Below are 24,132 nucleotides of genomic sequence, written 5' to 3' on the forward strand. Positions count from 1 at the left end.
TCCTGTATTTTTCCAACAAATCGTCAGATCGTGTACGTTTAATATCGTTTGTCCCCACATGAATAATAATATTTTCTTTACCCCCTTTAAAATCTGACAGTCTGTTGGTGACATCATCAATAGTTGCTCCCGGCAGACATACCCTGGTTCTGCTCCACCTATCTTTATTACAAAAAATATTCCCCGTTTCCCTGACAATGGAGTCTTCTAATAAAACAATGTTCTTTTTAACCAGAGTAGTTTGCACTTGGTTTTTCTGTTTTGAGGCTCGAATCGGGTGTGCATCACTTGGTAGATTTCTGGAGTTTTGAGTCCCTGACGAGCTCCCAGAAGCATTATTTTCGAGGGCAAGCACTCGTTTTTTCAGGGACTCAAATTGTTCCATCAGTGCACCAAATTGTAATTTAAGATCGGTGCACTCCTTACATCGATCACAAAGAAAAGAATCCCCAGGTGAGGTAGGATTAGTCACCAGGTCGACCTTGGAAAACATTCCACAGGTTCCACAACGGATTAAATCATGACTCACCCGTAAATCGCCATCTGCTATTTCCGTGTGACTCACGATACCCTGTGACGTGTTTAAGGCAGATCTCGTAACAACCATTATAAATTTAAATAAATATCAATGAAAGTAACTTTAAAAAATTATATCTATAATATTATTAAAATCAAACAGTTACAGGAACACCTATAACAAAATAATCCAACAATATCTAAATAAATCAAATATTTAAAAGCACTATCCAAAAGTAAACCACTTAACTGAGGAGCCCTGACGAAGCGCGTCCGCTCACCTCGAATTCCAACGTACGACTCAACGTCTATTAGCCGCCGAGCCCCTAGTGGGACCCTACGTTACCACACCATGCCACGGGGAGGCTGACCGGGTGTACCACTGTAGCTAGAGTACTCTAGCTACAGTGGTACTTGGTGGTAGATGACTAGGTGGTAGATGACTCTCATCAACCGGTGAAATACCACCACTTTGCTTATTGGAGGCTTGAAGTGGTGGAACCCATGTTTAGTCTCTAGAGCTAAGTTCCGGTCAACCCTTCCCCATCTCTTCCATCATGCAGTATGATTGATGACTTTTGAGGTTATGATGAACGTTGTGGCGAGATCCAATATTCCTTACATTTCGAGGGTACAGCTCTAAAACGGTTTTCGCAGGCCGGCCGCTAGTTAGTACACCGGACCGAACCTATTGGTAACTCTCTAGGAGGCTTCCGGATCAGCTAGTGTATAATCTTGCTACCTCTACTCTGCCAGATAGTGACTGGAGGGAGTCCGAGTAGTGTGTATGCGGGGAGCATTGTCGAGGCCACGTTATGTCAAGGATCTGGGTATATTCTTCCCACATGTACGCCATATCCAAAAATTTCATTACTTCATACAGCACGTCCCACCCACTTTTTCTTACTATTGAATACACCATGAATTGTCAAACTAATAGAACAAGCTTATCTGCGAAAAGATCTAAACCTCCCAAGGATTTCCTAATTCATTTCACAAATATACGTGGTCTCAATTCTAATCTCAACGATGTCCATTTCCACTTGCAGTCTGCCAAACCCCATGTACTTTTTCTGACAGAATCTCAGTTAGCGGTTGATTCAACTACTGTTCATCTCAGATGCCCAAATTATTCGCTGTATGATTCCTTTCGCCTCAAAGGTGGTACTTGTGCATATGTCCGTTCTGATATTCCCTGTCAGAGACTTGGCAATTTGGAATCTCCTCTCTTTGATCTTCTCTGGCTTAAAATCTCTCTACCTCATTGTGTCAAATTCATCTGTTGTCTCTACCGTTCTCCCAACTCCACTAATCACTTGGAGCTCTTTGACTTCCTCTCGTTGCAACTTGACTTTCTCCAGTCCAACTTTCCTAACAGTGAGGTAATTTTCCTTGGTGATTTTAACGTTCACAACTCCAGCTGGCTTCCGTTTTCTAGTCACACCGACCCAGCAGGTCGAGATGCTGAGGCTTTTGCAATTACTAATGACCTAGCACAGATTGTTCATTTACCTACAAGAATACCGGACAATCCTAATCATACAGCCAATACGCTTGATCTTTTTCTCACAAACAACCCTTCTAAGTACACGGTCGAAGTGAGAGGTCCTTTAGGCACTTCAGATCACAACTTGGTGATTGTCTCTTCTCCAATGGAACCTTTATCTCATGGCTATTCCCAACCTCGTGTTGTTTGGCATTACAAGAATGCAAAATGGGATGACCTGCGAGACTTCTTTTCTTCTTTTCCTTGGTCGGATTACTGTTTCAAAACTCCTGATGTCAACGTTTGCTCAGATCGTGTCAGTGAAATTATTCTTGCAGGAATGGAATCCTTTATCCCACACTCCACTTTAAAATCTCGTCCTTTATCTAAACCTTGGTTTTCCAATAAATGTGCTAAGGCTGTTCAAGAGAAGAATGTTGCATATCGTAATTGGCTTGCTTCTAATTCTTCAGTTTCATTTTCTGCCTACACCAAAGCCCGCAACAATTGTAAAGCAGTTATTAATCAGTCCAAACTAGAGTTTGAACAGGCTAAGAGTAGAAAACTTGCTTCTTGCCCTAATGGTAGCCGAGCATTCTGGTCTCTTGCCAAAGCTATTGGCCGCAACTTTTGCCCATCTCTGCTTCCACCTCTGTCCAAACCAGATGGTTCTGTTGTCACTTCAGCCAAGGATAAAGCTGACCTGCTAGCATCCCATTTTTCTTCCAGCTCATGTATTAATGAACTTGGTAAAACACCTCCCACCATTCCCAACACGGTCCATTCAATGCCTCCTGTGGTCTTCCGTCAAAAGGATATCAGAAGGATTTTGATGAATCTTGATGCTAAGAAAGCTCCAGGTCCTGATGGTATTTCTCCACTTGTTCTCAAAATCTGTGCTCCTGAACTTACTCCTATTCTTTGCCGCCTTTTTTCACTTTCTTATTCCAAAGGTGTTTTTCCTTCTGCTTGGAAATTTGCTCATATCCAGCCAGTTCCTAAAAAGGGTGACAAATCCCTCCCATCCAATTATCGTCCCATTGCAATTACTTCTACTCTTTCTAAAGTAATGGAGAAATCAATTAACCGCCAACTCTTAAACTACCTAGAAACCTTCCGTCTGATCAACGATCGCCAGTATGGATTCCGTCGGTGTCGATCCACTGGTGATATTCTGGCTTATGTTACCCATTTATGGACTTCTTCAATGGAAAGGTTCGGTGAAACACAAGCAGTTGCTCTTGACATCTCAAAGGCTTTCGATCGTGTTTGGCATAAAGGTCTTCTAAACAAGCTTCCATCTTATGGTTTGCCAACTGTTTTTAGTAATTGGTTATCCAGTTTTCTCTCTGATCGCTCACTGAGGGTGATGGTAGATGGCTCTCTGTCTTCTAACTTCTCCACTAATGCCGGTGTCCCCCAAGGTTCAGTTCTTTCCCCCACTCTTTTCCTCTTGTATATCAATGACCTTCTTCCATTGACTGGAAATCCTATCCATAGTTTTGCCGATGATAGCACATTGCATTCAACTTTCCATTTTGAGAAACCTTGCCCTGCTCAATCAGCTTCAACTTCTCGAAAATCTGCTACCAATTCCTTAAATGCCGATCTTCAGATAATTCTCCAGTGGGGCAAAGACAACTTAGTTGATTTCAACCCTTCTAAAACTCAGTCTTGTCTTATATCTCGCAAAAAGGATTCTTCTGCTCCTATGCTTATCTTTAGTGACACTCCAATTTCTAGGCAAAAGGATATATCTCTTTTGGGGATTACCCTGACTTCTAATCTCTCTTGGCACAAGCACATTACAAATATTGCTTCCTCTGCATCTAAAAAACTTGGTTTTCTCTTTCGCTCTCGGCGTTACTTTTCTTCCAAACAGCTGCTCACTCTGTATAAATCGCAAATCCGCCCTGCCATGGAATATTGTTCCCACATTTGGGGCGCTGCCCCCAAAACCTCTCTCAGGCTTCTTGATTCCATTCAGAAGAGGGCAGTTAGGTTAATTAATGATTCATCTCTAACAGAGTCTCTCCACTCGCTTTCTCATAGACGTACTGTTTCTGCTGCATGCCTCTTCTACAGATATTTCCATGGGCACTGTTCTTCTGAATTGGCTTCTATAATTCCCGCTCTCTCTTTCAAAACAGTCCGAACACGTGCCGCCACCAGCCAACATCCATTTACTGTCCAACTTCAAACCCACAGAACCAACTTTTCATCTTCCTCATTTATTCATTCAACTGCCGTTTTCTGGAACAACCTTCCTTCATACGTATTTCCTGAAAATTACAATCTACAGAAGTTCAAGTCCAATGTCAACAAATATCTTCTTTCGTCTTCTCAACCTCCAACCCAAGCACGGTACTAAGTACTAAGTACTCTGGCGGGTCCTGCCACCTACTTTCTTGGGATTTCAGTGGCTAGGACCAGATTTGAGAATGAGATGATCGCTGTTTCTTGAGCAACGGTTGTAATTGTAACAGAGCGTAGGATTGTTCGCTGATAGCTTGTTCTAGGGCCAAATAGGTCGGGCAGTAATTTTGATGTTTTTAGATTTAGACCTGTGGGGCATGTATATATATATATATACACACACACACACACACACATACACACACACACACACACACACACACATACACACACACACACACACACATATATATATAAAACATTGTGCAAGAGAAAAGTAAGGGAGGAAGGCAGAAGACTGGCGGGTAGGAAACAGAAGAAAGGGGCCAACAGGGAAGATGGCCCCTGATGACAGTGTGGCATGCCCAGTGCCTCACCAGAGAGAAGAGTGGGGTGGCGGGTGGACGAAAACCACCTCCCCACCAAAAAAAAAAATCATTCTGTAAGAGAAAAATAGGGGGGGGGGGAGTAAAAGAACAGATGGTAGGAAACAGAAGAAAGAAGCCGAAAAAAAAAAAATGAGAGAGAGATATACCCCGCAAGTTCAGGGTAGGTACAGCTAGCACGGCCAGTCAGTTGGAGCCGACAACTTGCTGGAAATCCAGCAGTGTGAGTGCTGCTATGGCGGATGGGTCAAGTTCAGTAAGGTCTAGTTCAGGTGTCGTCATTGGGACTCCATTTGGTGAGTCTGTGTCGCATCCAGACTGAAGGCTGGTCCAGTAGTCCATGATAACGAATAGTGGGGGTGGTCAAAACCGAGAGTCCAAGATTGATGGTCAAGTCCAGGGATCGATGGTAGGCCTCTTTTTGATGAGATGTGTCACGTCTGGTCGAGAGAAGTTGGTCCAGGAATCAATGATGAGGAATTTGTCAAGGTATGTGTGGACCCTGTCTTTGATTGCACTGCTGGTCAAGTCTTGTGCAAGTTGGTCCAAGGCGCTATAGCACCAAAAAAGCGGATTGGCAACGCTTCCTTGTGGAATTGTCCAGAAGGCTACCGGACGATGTTCCTCTACCGGCTTCACTCTCGCCGGATCACTGTATACGCAATATTACTGCCATCATCAAAAGTGCCTGTGATCTGTCCATTCCGCGTAGGAGGCCATACCGCTATGCTGTCCTCTGGTGGAATACAGACCTTCGGGACTTAAGAAAGAAGGCACAACAAGCCAGGAAAATTTACCTTCGTCTGCGTGAGCATCTTCCCCCACATGAGGTAGAAGCTGCCCGGGAGGCATATCGGATGGTTAGAAACATGTACATCAAGGAAATTCGTAAGTGTAAGAAGGAGTCACGGCACACCCTGGTCTCCACTATTGGCAATGAAGACCCATGGGGAATCGTGTTCCGCATCGTCACCAATAGGCTGCCTAGAGGTGAGGTTCTTAGTACAATTCTCAAACCGGATGGCTCTTCAACCTTTATCTGGTCTGACTCAATAAACAATATTCTTGATTCCATTTACCCTACTGAAGTTTCAGCGATGTCACTGGAGCAACAGCAGTTCATCGACAGTAATCAAGCTTATCAGCCAGAGGCTATGGAACCGCCCTATGTTAGAGATGAATATGGTTCTGGCTAAAATGAAAGATGGCAGAACGCCAGGTGCTAACTTACTCGAAGTCGACGTAGTCAAGAAATTCGCTGAAGGCTACTCCACCACACTCTTGAGCCTCTGCAACAGGTGCCTTGCTGAAGGAACTTTCCCTGTACCCTGGAAGACTGCTACTCTCAAGCTGATCCTGAAAAATCCAGATAAACCGCCCCAACTTCCTGCCTCCTACCGACCAATTGCTCTGCTCTCCGTTTTGGCCAAGCTTCTAGAACGACTTCTGCTGTATCGCCTCTCCACCTACTATACTGATCAGCAACTCACCTCACCATGTCAGTTTGGATTCAAGACAGGCTCCAGCACCGAAGACGCTATACACAACTTGATTACTCAGACCACACAGACAACTTCAAAGTATACTCTATCAATCATGGTGGACTTTGCTGGTGCCTTCGATCGACGGTGGTGGCCCAATGTCCTTCGGAGGCTTCGGCAGGCAAACACGCCCAAAAACCTATACAATAGTCTCAAATCCTATCTCAACAATAGAAAATTACAAGTTGTAAACAACTACCAGACTATCACAAGATGCGTTCACCGGTGTTGCCCCCAATGCTCTATCCTTGGGCCATTCCTCTGGTCCATTGTTCTGGACGAGTTCCTGGGGTTTCACTTGGGTGGAGCCAGACACTTGGCCTTCGCTGAATATCTTGTCCTGGTGGTTCAAGCTGACACAGGAGCGGCACTGGAAGCAAAAGCAAATACAGCTCTGGAAAAGCTCCAAAACTGGGCAGCACTCCACAACCTCTCAATTTCTGGTGAGAAAACAAAATCGATTCTACTCAAGGGAAAGCTACAAATACGCAGGCGTCCAACAATGAAGTTAAATACCTGGGAATCTACATTGACACTGGTCTTACCTTTCACTCTCATCTGAAGTACTTATACACAAAAATCCGAAAGTATACGGCCATGATAAGAAGAGTCAGCAGAGCGGACTGGGGCTCGAAGCATAAAGCTTTGTCTCTCATCTATAAAGTGGCGTTTCTCCAAATTGTGTGTTATGGAGCCTCAGTTTGATGTACAAAGGCCATCCTGGAAAGGACAAGCTTAAACTTGACTCAATACAAAGATCCATGCTGTTGTCTATCTGCAGGGCATGTCGCACTGTCAGCACCCCTGCCCTACAGGTTATTACTGGATGCTTGCCACTCTATCTTGAGGTGATTAAAAGGGGCGTTTACCATCGATTAAAGAAGGGAATTCCGCCACAGTTGTTAAATCTTCAACTGCAGCTTACAAATGACCCGAAACAAGAAAGAAAACGTATCTTCAAACACCTTCAAGGACTTTGGCAGCATTCATGGGAAACCACACCCAAAGGAGAAATTACCAGAAGATTCCTCCCATCCATTGACATGACTTTCCCAAAGTCTCCTTCCTGGTTTTCACGGGTCTGCAAGTTACATTCCTGATCACAGGACATGGGCCCTTTCAACAGAAATTGACAGCAATGGGAATTGAAAGCAATCCATTCTGCCACTGTGGCGAAGAGGAGTCATGGGGGCATCTCATGTATGAGTGCCCTGCTTACGATGATTGTAGGCTCAAATTTTTTACTGAAATCCAGCGGAACCCTCGTAATCACGAAACATACCTGCTTCAGGATGAAACAACATACAAAGCCCTAACGAGTTACGCGCAAGCTGTCTTCAGCATCAGACGGGCAAATTTTGATGAACTTAGAGCTGCTCAGACCCTCAAATGCAAACACAAACTGGAGTCGGATAGCATTTTCCCAACTGATAAAAGAGTAAGATTGAAGATTAAAATACTATGCTGGCATCATTATGGTTGGCACTCCTTGGAAAGCCAACTCCCAGAGAGTGCTTGACCTTTGGCATGCACACCGGGTGGAAGAGGCCCTTTTCCACCCCACACCGGGTGGAAAAGGCTCGGGTTCGAATCCCGTCGATGATGCGAGGAACTTTAATGGGCTTTTTTCACTCCGTGGCTGAGTTAGTCGGTCTCAGGCGTAGATAGCAAGGTTTTCCCTAAGAAACTGGTGTTTTTCGTACAGAAAAACAGACAAATCGACCATAGAACATACGCAATTAACAGACATAAGACACAGCACGGCAGATGAATTTAATTATTCGGGTGGCTTAAATATAATAGGTTTTTTTTTTTTTTTTTTTTGCGCAACGACCATGTACAACATCCCTCCATGTACAACAGCCCACCAGGCTTCGCTCGGTGGGCTGTTATACATGGAGGGGGGGGGGGCGCTTACGGCTGTTGGGCCGACCATGCATGCGGCAGGTTGTACCAGGGCCTGGTAGAAAAAAAGTTCTCAGTCCGCCCCTGGTATTGGTTCACAACATTGTTCTATACTGTACTAGTACATATAATTAAATTTTTATGTGTGTGTATATGTTTCAGGATGGTACAACGCACGTAGTTTATGCTTCGGGACAGGGACCGCTCAAACGGATTGATGGTCTTAAATTATCTACAAAGGATCATGGGTTTCAAAGAGTGCAACTGCTGAAAATTTTATCTCCACCACCTCAATTTCCAGACGATACCAAAACCATAACTATCAACAATAACAAGGTAAGATTCGCATCATAATACGCTTTAGGAGATTTTAGATACTTCAAAATGTCAAGTAAATAATGATTATCACATACATTGCTTAGCCACTTTATTAGATACACAAAATTGAGCACCCAATCTCATGAAATTGATGGGGTTGAAATTGAGCACCCCATCTCATGAAAAGGCACTATAAGAGCATACTCCTGTGACACGCTTTCGACATCTCGTTGAGTTCATACTACGATGAATACAGTATGATCTAATAAAGTGGCCATCACTTATACAAAGTTGAATATGTCATAAATTTGTTGTATTTCAGGAGGAATGATTTCGCCAACTAACATTCTACATTGTTGTTGCAGAAGGGTGTTAGAAGCATTAGCGACTGAAGCCATATAGCTCCATATATACTGTTTGTAAATTGTATGTGTTCTGTGATCGATTTTCTGTTTGCTGGACGATAAACCGAGTTTCCGGGATAAAAAACCACAATTTTACACTCGCCTGAGACCGACTAACTCAGTCACGTTGTGAAAATGCTACATAAAAATTCCTAATGTGATCGACGGGACTTGAACTCCGGTCTTTTCCATCCAGTGTGGGGAGGACAGCGATTCTACCAACTATGCTACCCACGAGGAACATTCTACGAATATACTTTCTGGTATACGACAACTGGGGTAAAAAAACAAAAAAAACTAGGGAATTAGATAAAATGTTACAATGCCTTGGAGCTGGGCGGTTGTGAAATTGTGCCTACAAGGTGCCATCACAGTTGGTAAAATCACCGTCCTCCTCATACCAGCTGGAAAAAACCTGAGTTCGAGTTCCCTCGATGACGTGAGGAATTTTTCTGGGCCTTTTTCACAATGTGGTTGAGTTAGCATTAGCATTAGCATTAGTAGAGGCATTTGATGCAAGAAAGCAAGCTTATGCAGCATCAGCCAAAAAAAAAAAACCACTTTCACTTCACCCCTCTGTTCGTTCAAAATACCTGTCCAGCTGAGCCTTAAACTTATTTAGGCTATCAACCTCCACCACAAGGGATGGAAGTTAGTCGGTCTCAGGCGAGAATAACGTGGTTTTTCCTCATGGAAACTCGAGTTTTTCATCCAGCACAAGAAAATCGACCAAAGATTACTATTTTTGTAGATTTGAAATGGAATGCGGGTATTATTTTCGAGCAACTTTATATTTTAAAAACCAATTACAAAATCGTTAAACCATATAAGAAACACTGTATGGTTTAAAGATTTTTTTTTTAATAATATCCCTGGATATGCCATTGAATTTATAAATAATGGTTAGTGAGGTTAAATAATGGTAATTTATTATTTTAAATATTGATTTTTCATTTAGCTTTCTTTTGATTGGATAATTATTTTGTTCAGGTACAAGTGCCTGGTGTGGAGACAACTTATTGGTGCAGTCTGCATCAGCTACCACATGAGTTTGAAGACAAGCACCATGTCGTTCAGGTAATTGTAAAAATATTTTTCGAAACAAACCTATTTCATAAGATTGTAAAATTACTTTATAAAGTTACCTCCTGGAATCGCACGCTGGTATTTAAACGGTTTGCGCTACGGCTGTAAACTTTTTGGAGCATTGACGTTGATGTTGCTGCGCACACATGCCAATGAGAACTGGCTCGACCACTTCACTCGTGTGTCATGACTGCAGTTTGAACTCGAGTGGTTTAATCGGTTTAAAAACGAAAAGGAAACACTGGGAGATGAACCTTGCACGTCCTTCCAGAATGAGCAATCTCAACGACTGTGGTTGAGATTTCTCATGAAGTTTGACTGTCTGTAAGCTTTGTGCACACAATCCTAACGCAAGAATTATGGATGCGTTGCGTGTTTGCAAAGTTTCTTGCACACTTGCTGTCGGAGGATCAAATGGACTGCAGAAAAGCCATCGACAGAATCCGAGCTTTCGAAGAAAAGAAGTCACTAGGGGGTGGGAGTTGAGTGTTCTCCCGCGACCCCGAGACCATGATGGATCATCCTAATGGTACACAAAAATGTTCCACTGCCCAAGAAGTCTCGTTCAACAAAATTCACGGTGAAAGTCATGCTGATGTTGGATTTATTAGAACGATTATGGATTGCACACCAGGAATTTGTGACTAGGGGGAAGAATATTGCTGCTGCTTACGCCATTGTGTCATAACTGCTATTATGAGTACCAGCTTTTCGCATTTCAAATGTATCTCGATAGTTCAAAAAGAAATTCGAATCTTACACGCGTTTCAAACTGATTCTTCAGTAAGATTGCCTCAATATCCTAAATGGAGAATGTGGTGTGTGCGGGAGCATTGTCATGGTGTAGAAACTATTCACTATATACGGATAACTAGGAGTTTTCTCCTTTTCTCTTAATTGCTTTCACCTTTAATGCTCCATATTTAAGAAATATCCTCACGCTTTACAGTCTTGCGGGAACATAACTCAGTAAAACGTGCGGGTATTTCTTTTGAGTTAAGCATCCTTTTCAGTGGGATTTTTCACTAAAAAGTTTCAAAACAATCAACATCTTAACTAGGACAAGACTAAAGCAACCTACAGTACATCTGCAAATGAACCCTCAAAGCCATAAAAACCCTGTATTTATGAAAGCGACCTAGCCCTTCTCTCTTTTTATTCTGCGTTACTTGCCATACTCTTCCATGACCTCTCCCACCACCTTTAGTCTCCAATTCAAGGAGGCCTTGAACCAGATACTAAACTCTCCTACTATATCAAACACCTTGTCATCCCGCGATACCCTCCGGGTTTTTACTATGGACACGACATTCTACAGACTCATGTGATCATCCAAGCGTGGGATTTTGCTGGTACAGAGTGGGCAGTTGCTAGCTCTGTACAGGATTTCATACTGAGGAGTCTAATGATTTCTTCAACGTGAGATGCTTTACAGACTAACTTTCAGGAATGGAACTGCAGACAGTATCTTTCCTGGGCACTGCTGACTCCCGAAATTTTGCTGGAGTGGATACTTCCTACTACCGATGAGGCCCATGTTTCTGTCGTGCGAACTTCATTTGCTACTGACCTCTGATTTCGGAATCACTTGGAGCACCCATTGACGGAACGTGCAATTCCTGGTTTTCTGCCCTGCAAGCCTCTCTTTCTATATTCACGGACTTGCTTTATTCTAAGTCTCAGATGAACTGAAGACAGCCAGCAAGTGTGACTGGCTAACAGTTCTCGTCTTTGGGGACCGGACAACGACCTACCTGACGACCATACTGGCTGATTACGAAATGGTCAGACCGAGCCTTTGCGGTATCACAGTCGTTGCAATCACCGTTCTGCTTCAATGGTTGGAAAAAGCCCGAGTTCTAATACAACACTGACGCGAAGGATTTGGGCGTTTACACAATGTGGCTAAGTTATTCAGTCAAGCGAGGGTAGCATGGTTTTTTTCCCGAAAACTTGGGTGTTATTTCCTGCAAACAACAACATGTCCGAAGAAACGCAAGCAATTACAGATATAATATACTGATGCCTCATACCCTTAGTTGCTTTGGTGCTTAACACCACTTAAACTAACACCTCAGTGGTCAATCAAATAACACAAACAACACAACATGCACTAGTCTTAGGATAATAAGATAATGCACATGTGAGTGATACATTCAAACAAAGCTAAACTTGCAGATGACGAGGCCACGTATGGAAGAGGTTAGGTGTATGTAAAGCGCCAAGGCTATGAGGTATCATTATATTGTGCCTTTTTCTGAGAGTCTGCGCGTGTAGCACAGTGGTATCATCACCGTCCTCGCCACACTGGATGGAAAAGCCGGAATTCGAATCCCTTCGATTGCAAGGAACTTCAATGGCATTTTTTTCACTCCGTGGCTGAGTTAGTCGGTCTCAGGCGTAGATAGCAAGGTTTCCCCCCAAGAAACTGGGGGTTTTCGTCCAGAAAAGTAGGGAAATCGACCAAAGAACACACGCAATTCGAAGACATGACACGCAATTCACAGACACGCAATTCCATTAACAGAATTCGAAACCAGCCTTTTGGCCCCCGGTGTGGGATGAGTTTGAAAAGAAATATGATTCTATTTTCGTGAAACATTATTGTCCAAATTTGAGGGTATGATCATTCTGACATCTGGACAAACCAGTTCTCTTATTGCTTACACGGCTCTTGATAAAGCCTCGTGGTAATGAGTCCCATTCCTGTACTAGAGCAGATCTCAGGGCATTGAGGAAACCAACGTACCTTTCTTTTTTTCCTTCGGAAAAGAAATAAAAGTTTATTTATTCAATTGCTAAATTAGTATCCATTAACACTGTAGTTTTGATGATTTTCCAACAGAAAAAATATTCAATACATATAATGATGTGGTATTGTTTGCAGTACGAAGCAACTATTCAGAAAGGGAACGAACCGGTCGTGCATCATATGGAAGTTTTCCATTGTGAGGTACCTTCAGAACAGGAACTTCCCTCATGGAATGCTCCGTGTTATGATCCTACCAAACCACCCATTCTGGAAACATGCAAAAGAGTATTGGCTGCTTGGGCAATGGGCGCACTGGTAAGAATTTTTGAATTTCATAAATAGGTTTTTCCATTTCAGAATTTGACAAAAATATTATGGAGTATAAAAACTGCTTAAATTAAATGTACAAATATTTTAGTACATTATCTTAAAGGTTATGAAAAATCACCAGGTGATTTTGTACAATCTCTTGATGGGATTGGCTCTGCACAGCGTTTCCAGATCCATGCACTGCTCGACAAAATTAATAGAACACGTAGAAAACGTGGAGTAACTCGTGGTGTACCTCTGTTCTCTGATGAGTCCAGTTTTAGCTTACAGTCAGATCCTAGACATTATTCCATTTGCAGACAACGAGGAATATGGTACCATCACTCCAATATCAGAAAAAGGGATAGTTACGCTGGAGGCGGTTCACGTGTGGGGCGGAATAATGACCAACGGCTGAACCCCCTTCATGTTTTTGACTTTTTAGAGGTGCGGTTGGCCGGGATTTTCTTTTCATGCACGACAACGTCACTGCACATAGAGCTTAAGTGTGGAGGAATATCTTGAAATTGAAGATGTCCAACGACTGCCGTAGTCAGCACGATCAGCAGACTTTAACCGATCGAAAATGTGTGGGACGCCCTTAGGCTTTGCATTGCACGCCTGGCCATTTCACAGAGTTATGTTTCATCAAAATGTACTACAAAGGAGTTGAGCTGACGTTCAGAAGCTGCCCTACCTAAGACAACGCATGTCCATTGGTATCTTAATTCTTGGGTTCTTAATTTCGTGCTTATCTCAACTGTTTATTTCAATGAAACTGAACACATGCTTTCCAGTCTCTAGAATCATTCGTTTTACATGATATAGTCCTGATGACGGGATTCAATGGAACTCCGAAACGTAGGCAATCTGTATTAAATGTTTTGTCTAGTCTTAGAAAGATTGATTTTAAAATGGAATTAAAGATTTTAATTAATTTTCATAATTTTTTTCCTATTTTTCAAGCCGTTTTCATATCCTGAAGAAGCTGGATTGCCCATTGGAGGAAGCAATTTTTCCCTTTACGTTATGCTGGAAGTTCACTACAACAATCCCGCTCTAAGAAACGGTAAGTATGTGCACACTGGCTTCTTTCCTTTTTCTGTCATTGTAAAGCAACAATTTTTCGTCAACATCCATACGTCAATGAAATTCGAACACCCATATCCATCTAAAAACGCATTCCTCTCGCATGAGTGGTGTATACTTATAAAAACAATCAGATAATTGTAAGCGATTCTTATTTTCATTGAGGGATTTGGAAGCGCTTGATCACATATTTTAAACCGACTTGAATTTTACCTCTCGCGCTACACTGACAGCCACTAATCACAGTACTCTGGAGGGTAACACAGTTGGTAGAATTACCGTCCTCCCCTCCCTAACCCGGTGGAAAATATCTGAGTTCGTATCCCATCGATGGCGTTAGGAATTTTTACGGGTCTTTTTCGCAACGTGGCTGAGTTAGCCGGTCTCACTCAAGGGTAGCTGGTTTTTTCTCCCGGAAAGTCGGTTTTTCATCCAGCAAGCAAAAGATCTACACCAGAACACACGCAATTTATGGACAGTGTACACGGTGCATCATCATCATCAGCCATTTTCAATCCACTGTAGGATGAAGGCGTCTACAGCAACTTTCCAGTTCCTTCTGTTTTGTGCAATGGCCATCCATTTACCACCAACAAACTCATGAATTTCATCTGTCTATCTCCGTCGTTATCTTCCAGGTTTTCTTCTAGCTCCATTTTGGTACCATTCTGCTATTTTCTTAGTCCATCTGTCATCATGTCTTCGAGCTATGTCTTTTGCTTGAGTTTGCTGCCTAATCCATGTGTTTCTCTTTTTATCTAACAGTCTGATTCCCTATATAATTCATTCCATTCTTCGCTGTGTAGTTGTCAGCTTCTCTTCCATTCTTTTCGTGAATGCCCAAGTTTCACTCCCATAAGTCATGGTGGGGAGTATACATTGATTCATTATTTTACGTTTCAGACAAATTGGGATATTGCTCCTCAGTATGTGACTATATTTCCTGAATGCTAACAATCCAAAATTTATTCTTCTCTTGACTTCCAGCCATTTATCATTATTACAACTAATGACCTGTCCCAGATGGTAACAGAGTGGTTTGAGGACATAGGTGTGGAAAAGTTATATTGGCCAGCCCAGAGGGGTGATCTGAATCCTATCGAGCATCTTTGGGATGTATTGAATCGTTGGGTACGTGCACGTCGAGATTGTCCAAAGAACAAGCCGAACTGGTGGCTGCGTTAAAGGCCGAGTGGAGGAACATATCATCTGTCATTTATAAAAAGCTGGTTGAGAGTATGCCCCGAAGATTGAAGGCCGTCATAAAAGCAAAAGATTTCAGCACAAAATATTAAATGACACAATAAAAGCTCTTTTTTTGTCCAAAGGCAGGTGTCCGGATATTAATGATAGGGCAGTGTTCACTGAATGGCCACTTTATTAGGCACACCTGCTCTTTGAAAGAAATGGAGCACTATTGAGAACAGTATCAGTCCAGGCGGTAACGCTGTGATTACAATTACCGTCCTCCCCACACCGGGTGAAAAATGCTTGGGTCGGTCCGAATCTCGTCAATGCGAGGAACGTTTACGGTTTTTTTTTTTAACTATTGAGTTAATCGGTCTTAGGCGTGGACAGCAAAGTTTTCTCCCCAGAAACTCGTTTTTTTCTTCCACCAAAAAAGCCAAATCGGCTAGCGAACACATTATAGACATTTTACACATGGGCAGATGAATTAATTTTCGGGTGGCCCTAACATGACACTTTATACTTTTACCAACTTTATACTTTAGTAACAATTTACATGATTATAACCACTGTGCTACCGCGAAGACACAAGATGTGCAGAGTAACAGAAAGGCTACAATCATAGGAATATATTGCATGTTATATGTGGAGGTAGAAGTCTCCTTCTGATCCACCTGTTTACTCTGAAGTGAAGCAAGAACCCTGCTAAGTCATTCATGTATGTCGAGTTTTGTAGTGTTATGGCATGTTGAGTTGTGCTCTGTTGTATTGTTATCTGGATAACCTACAACCAGAGAAGAGCAACACAAGGAAAGGCCTCCCTCTGTATGAAGGCAGTCTAGTTAAATAATGACCCATCTCTTACAAAGTCCCTCCACTCTCTGCATCATAGATGTTCTGTTTCTACTTCATGCCATTTCTATAGATATTTCCATGGACACTGTTCTTCTGAAACGGCTTCTGCAATCTCCTCCCCTCTCTCTCTGAAACAGATCTGAACATGTCCCTCAACCAGTCAATATCCATATACTGTCTAACTTCAAACTCACGGGACCAGCTTTTCTTTTTTCTTCAACTTGCATTTTCTGGAACAGCCTCCCTTCTCACAGAGGGAGGTTGTTCAATAGAAATTCAAGTCTAATATCAACAAGTAGCTTCTTTCATCCTTTCAACCTTCAACACACGTACTGCACTGAGTGCTATAGGTTCTAATTCCTTTATACGTACTGTAGGTCCTAATACCTCGTATTTGTGATTTTCATAAAAAAATTGTTTCTTAATTATTTTTTTTTCCTTGATTTTTATCCATTCCTCTAGATTGGGTCGATAGCTCTGGAGTGACTATCTACTACACCTCTCAGTTGCGTCCTTACGATGCTGGAGTACTGGAGCTAGGTCTCGAATACACTGACAAAATGGCTATTCCACCTCACCAACCAGCCTTCGAACTTACGGGTTACTGCGTTCCAGAATGTACACGAGCGGTGAGTGAAAATTTATTAATTTATTAGTATTAGAGGTTTCTTATTTTATTTATATATTCTGTCCGTTTTGTGATCATACTTCTGAAGCTCGGTGCAAATGTAATTTAATTTGCCACTCTAGAATATAGAGGTAAATAATGCAAGAAAGCAAGCTTATACAGCATCAGGGGAAAAAAAAAAAAAAAACCCTTTACATTTCACCTAATCATTCCCTCCAATACTTTGTCTAGTTCTTGAATTCATTTAAACCATCAACTTCCACAACAACAGATGGAAGTTTGTTCCAACAATCAACCATACACTGGCTAAAGACAAACTTCCACACGTCTACTCTACAAGTATGCTTTCTCAATTTAAATTTAGGCCCGCTCATATAATCTGAGCAAGAGGAAGATGCCTAATTTCCAGATGCTGCAATTTGCAGCACTTAAGCTTTTCTTGGTAAGAGCATCCTTTGGTTCCACTCATCAATCTCTTTGTCCTTCTCTGTACTCGTTCCAGCAGCTCTACATATTTCCTAAATTGAGGCCACCAGACCTGCATGAAGTACTCGAGTTATAGCCTGGCCATTGTCTTATACAATGGGATAATCACATTCATATCCCTGCTAGCAAAATCCTTGTACATCATTGACAAAACCCATAGTTTCCCAGGTATCTGCATTGCTCAGAGCTGACTGTATGGTTACCCGAGGTCATTTTCATTTTCCACAAACCTGAGTGTAATACCACATAGTTGATACGTTACTCTGGGGTTACTGCTACCCATATGCAGTACTTTGCATTTATCAATGTTAAACTTCAATTGCCATTTCTCAACCCATCTGCCTAACTTTTCTATATCCCGTTGCATACTGTCAGTACTGTCATTAACCACCCTGCCAACCTTATTATCATCTACAAACTTGGACGTTGATCCTGATATACCTTCATCAGTACCATGATAAATAGAGAGAACAAAAAATGGGCCCAACACCAAACTATAGGGAACTCCACTAATAATATTAGCCCACAAAGATCAGTGTCCATTGAATACCACTCTTTGTCTTCTCCCACTCAACCATCCCTTTATCCGTAGCAGCAGCTTGCCTTTAAATTCCAAACTGCTCCAATTTGTCCAGCAGTCTTCCATGTGCAACACTACCAAAGGCTTTCCTGAAATCCAAGTATATGATATCAAAATAATTTTTTGCATCCAGTTCCATTATGACCACATCGTAGTATCCAATCAAATTGGTTATACTAGATTTCGATTTCTCCTTAAGAAACCCATGCTGTGTCCGAAGTATGGATACTGTCTTTTCTAGATGATCCCACATTACTTTTTTAACCAGTGACTTAATTATTTTCCTGGAACAGAAATTAAACTAACAGGTCTGTAATTATTCGTGTCACCCTTTGATCTCCCTCTTTGTGAATTGGGGACACATCTTCAGTCCGCGGGGATCTCCCCTGAATCCGAAGATGCTCTCATTATGACTAAGGGTTTCCTTTGCTGCCTCCCTTATTGTAATGTGATTGTGTGATGACTTTAAATTTAGGTGCTTTGCAACGTGCACCTTATTACGTTTTGCGCATAGATTTTGTTTTAACTTAAAAAATTTGTTTAAAATGAAGTGAGATGAGGTGTGTGTAGGTTGGTTTTGTTGTTGTGCTGTATATAATGTATATAAATTGCAGCGTTCTGTGATGGATTTTCCTGTTTTGTTTGACGAAAAACTCGAATTTTCGGGAGAAAAAACCATACCACCTTCATCCCAGACTAAGTAATTCAGCTGAGCTCTGAAAAAAGCACATAAAAATTCGTCAAGTGATCGACGGTATTTGAACACGGGCTTTTTTCTCCTGGTGTGGGAAGGGGGATATAGACATGTGTGTAGACATGTATAGTATCTTATGTAAGACGGCACCTGAACGAAAGTTCAACTCCGTCTTTGTACACTGTGATGGTTACAGAGCACTGTAACAGGCCAGAAATGTGTGTAATGTTATGTTCGTGCAGTATGTGTGTGTTATTTAGTTGTTTCTGGCCGTTTTGTCACCAGGCAGGCGATCACCTGGAAAGTCTGCCCAGTGTCCTTGGCCAACCTCAAAAGTCACGCACTAAATGTCCAAAGAGAGTTTGGAGACATTCAAAAGAACCCCGTGCCAGCAAGCCGGAAACAACACACACACACACACACACACACACACACACACACACACACACACACACACACACACACACACACACACACACACACACACACACACACACACACACACACACACAGTCATTCCCAGGAGACAGGACAGCAAAAGACGAAGAAATAAGGAAATAGACCACAAAGAGAAAAGGTGTACTGTCAAACAGAAGTAGTAATGTGATTCAAATAAGATCAGCAGAAACAAGTTCTAGATATAATTCTGTTAATCTGGAGTGGTATCAGAAGTCTCTGGTCGATGACGGTATCACTGTGCGGAGGAAGGATTTAGTTGCAGAGAGTCTTGATAAAGGATGAGCCAGATAAGTGCAGCATCTGTTAAAACCTTTGCGTGTTGTTGAAAACCACAACAATTTTGTATATGACGTCATCAGGACGACAGACGAGGCAACAGGCTGTATTATGATTTATCATGTGTTTTCAGTTTGATTTCTTGAATTAACTTTGAGGTTGAAAGCCTTCCTGCGATTAAAAGCAGCATTGCAGAAGGTTTGAAAGGCCTGGAAATTATTGACAGAAATGAGTATCTTCTCACCTCCCGGACACAAGTTTAGTACTGTTGCCTTAAGAGGCAATCTTAAGTCCTCGTAAATGGAACATTCAAAAAGTACGTGAGGAGAGTCTTCCGGTAGCCCACATTGACAGGAGACTGTATTGGAAAGTCTGAATTGGTAGAGTTTTGCGTTAAGCGAACCATGTCCAGTTACTATGTAGGAGGTAAACAGTGAAGATGAAAACCATTTTCTGGTGGATGATGAAAGTAGTGCAGTTACGTCGGGAACGAATTTTTTGCTAATAGCTCCTTTTTCGGTAGAATTCCATCTATTCTGCCAGATGTTCACTAACAAATTCCAGCATCTGGTTCGCTCAGTTTTGGGATCAGCCTAAGGGTTAACAATGATTCTCTGAAATTCCCTAGAAATGCCTCTGCGGATGTAAAAGCAAAGCCCTCTAAACACAATCTGCAGGTCAAGTGGTATGGTGCCTGCAAGAGTCTGAAGAGCTGGAGTTGATACTGTTCGGCAAACGTGAAGTAGGCTAAGGAGAAAACAACGTTGAATGGTGGATAACTTTGTACAGTTTTAAGTGCAGTACATCTAAACCAAAGGCTGGCAGCATATGTTGTAATTGGGATTATGGCAGCATTATAAAATAGATGTAAGGTTTTAGTGTTCAATCCCCAATCTTGTCTGGTAATTTGGAGCAGCACTGTGGTAAAACTCTTAACTTTTACGGACAGATGTTGAATATGTGCAGTAAAGGAAAAGCGGTCGTCGATGATGACTCCTAAAAATTTGGCTTTGGGCAAGTGGAAGTGATTTCTTGTCAAGTTTTACAACTGGTGGTCTGCCGTAGTCCAATTTGTGCGTTTAAAAATCATGATTTTCGATTTGGTTGGGGATAATTTCAATTTGTTCTTAGAGGACCAAGACGACAGTTCAAAGAGTACTTTATTGGCATAGAGTTCTAAATCAGATCTTGAGTTTCCATTCACCAAAATGATAAGGTCATCTGCATACGCAAGGTGTTGCACATTTTGAAATTCAGTCGTCCTAAGTAGCCAATCATCAAGAACTAGGTTCCAAATCAAGGGACCCAAAATTGATCCTTGGAGGCAACCACGGGAGACAGATCTGTGAATCTTCGTGCTTTTAGTGATGACGGTGATGGTGCGATCAGCAAAGTGTTTTGCAACGGAGTACAGTGGAATACATCCTTCTAACAAGTTTATAAAGCTGAAGAGAGCAATGATTGGAACGGAGTCTACTGAGGGCACTCTCCCACCATAAAGAATCAAAAGCGCCCTCAAAATCCATAAAGGTTGCCATAACGTACTTGGAAGTGGAGCTGTCAATAAGGTGGTGAAGTTCTAATAAGGCGTCTTCGCATCCAAGTCCTTGTCTAAAACCGTATTGAAAAGAGGATGTGAGAAAAACCATACCACCTTCATCTGAGACCAAGTAATTCAGCTGAGCTCTGAAAAAAGCACATAAAATTTGGTCAAGTGACCGACGGTATTTGAACTCGGGTCTTTTCCTCCTGGTATGGGAAGGGGGACAGTATGCATAGTGCATAGTATTAGGGTCAGGCGTCGCCTGTGGTTTCCCACCTCTGTACCATATGTACACTGTGAGGCAATACAGAACTACTGTAAATGCCAGAAAAGTGTTCTGTATTGAATCCTTAGTATTGTGTTGGGTTCTGTTGGGTGTCCTGGTATTTGGCCGCAGGGCCCCTGGTGGAATCCCATGTTGCTCGCACACACCGCTAGGAGGTAGCCAGGCCGCTAGGAGGTAGCCAGGCTGCCCATTATTCTCTGGTTGGTCTCTGCAGGGTCGCCTAAGCTTCCTGACAGAAACCAATGTAAAAAAAAAAAAAGAGAGAGAGAGTTAGAGCGGGTGGGCTTTAGAATCAAGAAAACGGGGGATAGGTAGAAATATGGGGGATGAATAAGGCATCCCCCAGGTACAATGGAATACATCCATCAGGCAAAAGTAGGGGATGGGAGTGGGAAAAATTTACCATGCAAGAAAGCACAAGCGTGATCGCCATTTGGCACAATCTTCCTACTTTTCTCATTCAGGTTCGGTCTTGGTCTGTTTAAGTGGTGATGTCCAGTTTGGTAGTTAAGGTCCTATCCAGTGATCTGTGTCTGAGTCAGTAGGGATATAAATAGGAATGCAGCTTCTCAGATCTCAGACACTGGATCTTCTCAGATTTGGTGGTGATGTAGTCTCATTTGCTAGTAGGCCTCTGCATTGATTCCCAAAATATAGGTGGTTGTCTTCTCTTGGTTTTGATGATGATCCGGATAGTGACTATATCCATGGTGGGGTCTTCCGTCGTGCGAATAAGCGACATAATTTTCGGGAAGGGGGATGGGATTCTACCAACTGTGCTACCAGTGAGGGCTGTGTTAAGCTCATAAGCAGTTAAGGTTCTGAGGATTTAAACTGGAACCCCCGCCGTTGGCCACACTTAGCCCCAAAGAGGCATATCATGCAGTAGAGCGATCGCTTAAGTACTCTGGCAGGCCCTGCCACCTAATTCCGAAGATTCATTGGCAAGACTCTGAAAAAAATAATAAAAAAAAAAAAAACACCAATAAAACATGGCGACAAGCTAGAGTAGGAATTTAGTCTGAAGGAGGGGGAGACAGGTAGAAATATGGGGATGATAGGGAAGGCAACTCCAAACTGGTCAGTGAGTAACAAGCACTACCAGGAGAAATGAGAACTGAACTGTCTTTGGCTGTATTCTTCTGTTGCTTTCCTGTTTGCTGTACAAAAAACCCGACTTTCCAGAAATTAAATACCTTACAACCTGAGACTTACAACTTGAGATCGACTAAGTACTCAGTCATTGTGAAGAAGCTTACAAAGTTCCTCGCATCATTATCGGGATTCGAACTTAGGCCCTTTCTGCTTGATGTAGGAAGAAGTGCTAATACCCACTTGCTGTTCATGCGAACTTAAAACGAAGCGCTTTCTTTACTGGTAGAAAAAATCTAATGTTCACTGCCCTACCTACAAATAACCTTTATTTATAGGAAAACTAATAAGGTGGACTGAAATCTTAGGCCATCCATGACAGCATCTAGTTTCAGTGGAACACTTTTAAAGTGGCGACAAGTTCAGCTATGCTTTTTTTGAGCGATCACTCCTCACACTCACCCGACGATCCAGGTCATCCCGACATCCTCTTTAAGTTTCTGGTTAAGGCACTGGACTGGCCAGTCCAACTTTCTTGCGTTAATATCCTCAAAATAGTCTCTTAAAACACGAGCAGTATAACATGGAACGTTGTTCTGGCGGTACAGGCATGGACTTCCCGGACGTTCTGTTATAATGTAGTTAACGCATTATTGTCCAGTACGCCTACACAGACTTCAACATTCATAGTTTTGTTGAAAACAGCCAATGGTCCTAGGACAAACCATGAAAAACAACCCCACCTTCACGTGGCTTCTGCCAAACTTAACAGTCGGGACGATACTGTCTGGCAGGTAGATTTATTTGGACAATCGCCATACGGAGGCACGACTGTCAGGCTGCCAGACCATGTACTGCGATTCATCACTCAAAAGCACATCACTGCATTGGTCTCTGGTCGAAGAGTAGTGGGCCTTACAAAAAGCTAGATTGCATCTGTAATTAGTCGTTAATTGCTTGGTAACCCATATACAAATGTTGTGGTCTGTTCACTGTATTAGTGCTGACATGTGCACCAATCGTCGACCTAACGATCTTCAGTGCGGTTAAAAGTCATGTATAGACCGATTGCTTATGTGGTACCTTATTATCATTCAGCTCTGGAAGTCTCTCAAAATCGTATTGTCTCCTCGAAGGCCTATGAGATTTATAGTTGTATCTGACACGTGGTGCTTGGGTAGGATGTGAAGGACTATCAACGAAAAGATGGCTAGATATTAATGGTAGGGCAGTGTATAATAACGTGCAAGTATTAGACAATACTGTATTGTAATATTCATGACACCTCTGAAGATGAGTTAAATGTTTATATACAAACGAGTTTCTGTGAAAAATTGGCGCAATATTCAAGTTCTATTCGGAATTGTTAATAAATGCTCATTGTGGCTTCCACTAGTCATGTTGCACTCATTTGAATGCAATCTATCTCACACTTTACGCAACATTTCTTGATATTGCATTACGGATTTTGCGAGACAGAATCCATAACAAGAATATAAACCTTGTTGTTATCCTTCATGTATCTGAAAGTCTGAAAACCAATAGGGGCGAGCGACGATGGTGGCCACCCGATATGCTAACTATAGTCAACACATATGTCAGGAAATTTGTCACCAAGAAAAAGTCATGGCGATAATGCGGTTGAGTGCTGCCATATTAGGAGGAAAATGTCTGTTGTTCTCGGTCATCTGCTGTAGCTGGTGAACTAGGAATAGTTTTACATATCTGTATGGAAATCCTGTCACTGTCAGCTCCTTACACGTATATCATTAATTCAAAGGATCAGTAAACCTATGCAAAACTGGGAATATAAAGATGTTCACTTTAGGAAAGTTCTA

General features: G+C 42.2%; 1 protein-coding gene across 1 annotated transcript in view; it reads left to right on the forward strand.

Moving 5' to 3' along the window:
• Nucleotides 1–24,132, forward strand: part of Tbh (Tyramine beta hydroxylase) — a 76,768-nt gene that overhangs the window by 36,073 nt on the left and 16,563 nt on the right. The window contains exons 3-7 of the mRNA XM_090374952.1: nucleotides 8,412–8,585; nucleotides 9,962–10,048; nucleotides 12,945–13,124; nucleotides 14,085–14,187; nucleotides 16,713–16,879. Coding sequence (XP_090231078.1) covers nucleotides 8,412–8,585; nucleotides 9,962–10,048; nucleotides 12,945–13,124; nucleotides 14,085–14,187; nucleotides 16,713–16,879 — 711 coding nt within the window. The remainder of the gene's footprint in view (nucleotides 1–8,411; nucleotides 8,586–9,961; nucleotides 10,049–12,944; nucleotides 13,125–14,084; nucleotides 14,188–16,712; nucleotides 16,880–24,132) is intronic.

This window comes from Mastigoproctus giganteus, chromosome 6, assembly GCF_048544385.1.
Source record: "Mastigoproctus giganteus isolate SK-2022 chromosome 6, ASM4854438v1, whole genome shotgun sequence".
Classification (NCBI taxonomy): Eukaryota; Metazoa; Arthropoda; class Arachnida; order Uropygi; family Thelyphonidae; genus Mastigoproctus; species Mastigoproctus giganteus.